We start from the raw sequence: 3,130 nt of genomic DNA on the forward strand, positions 1-3,130 counted from the left end.
TAGGATGTTTCAAACTTTGGGGTGTGCTTTGGAGAGTGGGAAGATAATTCCCGCTAATGCCCATTGGTGAAGAATCCTGCTGTGATTCCACTTGGCTCAAGTGGTTTCTGTTGCCCTTGTCCTGGCATCTGGGAGGAGGGGTTGGAGTCAGATCAGGGTTGGCAATAACAGTTGTTGACTGTATGGGTTGCTGTAGCTGTTGACCCTACTTTAATCTCTGGATTGCCTCTCCTTGCTCTCTGCAGCTTTAGTCCACCACCCTCCTGCCGTTACCCTGAGCAGCTGGAGACTGCAGGGAACCTGGAGACCACGTACTGCCAGTACAGCAGCCAGGGGGGAATTTACCAGCTGTCCCAATATTCCCAGCAGCACCAGCTCTCCCAGTTCTGCCAACTGCCAGATCACCTGGCCACCAGTTTGCTCTCCAGTGACCACCTCCCTCCTCCAACACCCCCTGAGTCCCATTCAGCTTTCCTGGCCTTACCTGGTAACACTGGAGCAGTAACCTATGGAGCCACACAAGGCTATGGACAAAACCACATGGAGGGACAGCTTGTGCCGCAGCAGTCAAGTGGAATCTCAGGTAAATTTCTGAAATATTTTGTCATCCTGCATCTCTGGAGTAACTAAACCATACCCTGAAACACTCAGGATGATCAGCGGTTTTACTGGTGGCTGTGACAGAAAGTAGAAATGTGCACATGCATGCACAGATATATAGATATATATGTATGTGTGTGTGTGTATATATATATATATGGGCCCATCTTTTTTTCTAATTTCCTTGTATGCTTGGGTTTTTTTTAAAGTGCTGAGTGACCCATTCATTTGAATCAAAAGTTACTACACAGGTTGCACATGTCAGAAAGAGCATTAAATGTGAATGTGTCGGGTAGTGCAGTAGTTTTTCTCTGGACTGAAGAACTAACTTTTTCAGGAGTGTACTGTTGTGCAAGTGAACATGCCTTTGGTATATGTGGGTGGGAATCAAGGGTGCAAAATGGAAAAGGTGCCACAGCAAGTGGAATAGTTGGAGGTAGAAAGAAAAACAGGCTTCTCACTCTGTTGGGCTTCTGCAGAAACCAGTTTGAAGTTTCATATCTTGGGGTAGTGCAAAAGAAGAGAGAGACAGAAGCCAGTAGAGTATGCATATAGAGTCTTTCTTTTTCTTCCTCTGGTTTGAATTTGCAACAGATTAAGGCACTTTGCATAGTTTTCTGAAAAGTAACTAGGTGAAACTGGCACTGTTGGTCTCCTTGTTTTGTGTCCAGGCTTTGTATTTTGAAGTTATTCAAGCCCAAGTACAATCAAATGATAAACCATTGCAGTTAGTTTATTTGGACTGTCAGGTTTGTTGAATTAAGCTCACAGTCCAAAAACTATATGTCTTGTCTTATCACATAAGAGAATAGTTTCAGACCACAGATGCTGCTGCTGGTTTTGTACCAGTCTTGTGGACCTTGTTAGGGAGGGAAGTCTGACTCCCAGAGTCTGACTCACAGCAGGCTGCAAACTGGCTCTTGTTCCCATTATTCCTGCTGACATTGTCCAGCCCAGGTTGGCAGCACCTGTGCTATCTACCACACTTGGCCTGTCTCCCCTCTCTGGTTTCAAGGCATAATTATTCTTTTCAGTGGTTTTTCAGTCTGAAGTGCCAGAAATAATGAGAGGGCTGTGCCCCAGTGTACCAAATTAACATTTTTATAGCGTGATGCCAAAGTGTGTGTTGCATTCTTTGGGGCACATTGTGTGAGCATAAGGGGTGTGTAAAGGTGCAGGCTGATAAAGTTGAAAGATTGTTGAAGGAACAGAGGCAGACTTGATATTCTCTTACTCTGTCCAGAGCACAATCAGCAGTGTGTGGCTGTTCTGTTCAAGGAAGGGATCCTACAACTGTTATGACCAAGTTCACAGAATCATGGAATGGTTTGGGTAGGAAGGGACTTTAAGGATCATCCAGTTCCAACCCCCTGCCATGGGCAGGAACATCTTCCACTATCCCAGGTTGTTCAGAGCCCCATCCAACCTGGCCTTGGACACTTCCAGGGATGGGGCAGCCACAGCTTCTCTGGGCAACCTGCCTCACTACTCTCACAGGGAAGAATTTCTTCCTAAAAAGGTTCCAGGTTCCCAAAGTGCAGTGGGCAGGGAACCAGTCTGTCAGTGCAGTGAGTCTGTGAGTCTTACTTCACCGAGTAAGCAAGTGAACAGCTTAGCTGGATTATAGCTATTACTTAACAATACATTCCTGCTTCCAGCTTCCATAAATGAAAGGGAAGATTAAACATTCAGGTTATGCTTGACAGAGTTGGAACCTCTTGGAAAATAGGAGTGGAGAAAAAAAATTGGGGAGTGGGTGTCTCTAATATTGTTACATACTCTCAGGATCAGTGCTGAGTGACATAATGATTTCTTTTTACGTTATAACAATGCTATGAATTTCCAAGATTTTTCCTCCTAAGAACTACCTTTTGGATAAAAACACTGCAGTGTAAACAACAAAGTGATCCTTTATCTATATGTGGTGTCTGCTCTACTGCAGTGACCACCAGAGCATGGCTGCAATGCTGTTTGCACTGAGCATAGACATGCTGCTGTTATTTTCATTATTCTGTCTTTCCTTTGTTGCTTTTCCCTCAGCAGACACCACTGCCTATCAGGCTGTCCCTTGGAGTGATTTCTACATGCAGGAAGCTCAATTCTCAAATCAGCTGCACTCCCAAATGCCATTTTTTAGCACAGCAGAAGGACAGAACTTCACAGAGCCATCTCTTCTTCAAGTGCCCAATGGAACAGCACTGGGATCCATGTCACAGGCTGGAAAGCAAAAGGGAGTCACACCAGATCAGAGTTCAAACCAGAGCTACCAAACAGAGCCAGAGTTGGCATGGCCATGGCTCACTGAAAGAGAGATGATGTAGAGTGTTGTAACAAGAAAGGAGACACCACTGTTGGTAACTGAAAGGCCAGCTGATTCTTTTTTTGGGGGGAAAAGGAAAGAATTCCAAGACAGCAGTAGCTCCTATGAATGCAGGATCAAAACTGTGGCATGAATGGGAATGGAACTTCCTTTTTTCTGGTCTGCCATCCGAGGCTGGTCCCGTTATCCTGTACCTGGTTCTTAGATTCA

The 3,130-nt window shown here is 45.1% G+C and overlaps 1 protein-coding gene across 1 annotated transcript in view; it reads left to right on the plus strand.

Moving 5' to 3' along the window:
* The window catches only part of LOC108510152 (homeobox protein NOBOX-like), a 14,153-nt gene extending 11,087 nt beyond the window's left edge, over positions 1 to 3,066 (plus strand). The window contains exons 6-7 of the mRNA XM_017839837.1: positions 246 to 583; positions 2,641 to 3,066. Of these exons, the coding sequence (XP_017695326.1) occupies positions 246 to 583; positions 2,641 to 2,921 (619 nt within the window). The 3' untranslated portion in view covers positions 2,922 to 3,066. The remainder of the gene's footprint in view (positions 1 to 245; positions 584 to 2,640) is intronic.
* The last annotated feature ends 64 nt before the right edge of the window (positions 3,067 to 3,130 follow it).

This window comes from Lepidothrix coronata, unplaced genomic scaffold, assembly GCF_001604755.1.
Source record: "Lepidothrix coronata isolate B3197 unplaced genomic scaffold, Lepidothrix_coronata-1.0 Scaffold510, whole genome shotgun sequence".
NCBI lineage: Eukaryota > Metazoa > Chordata > Aves > Passeriformes > Pipridae > Lepidothrix > Lepidothrix coronata.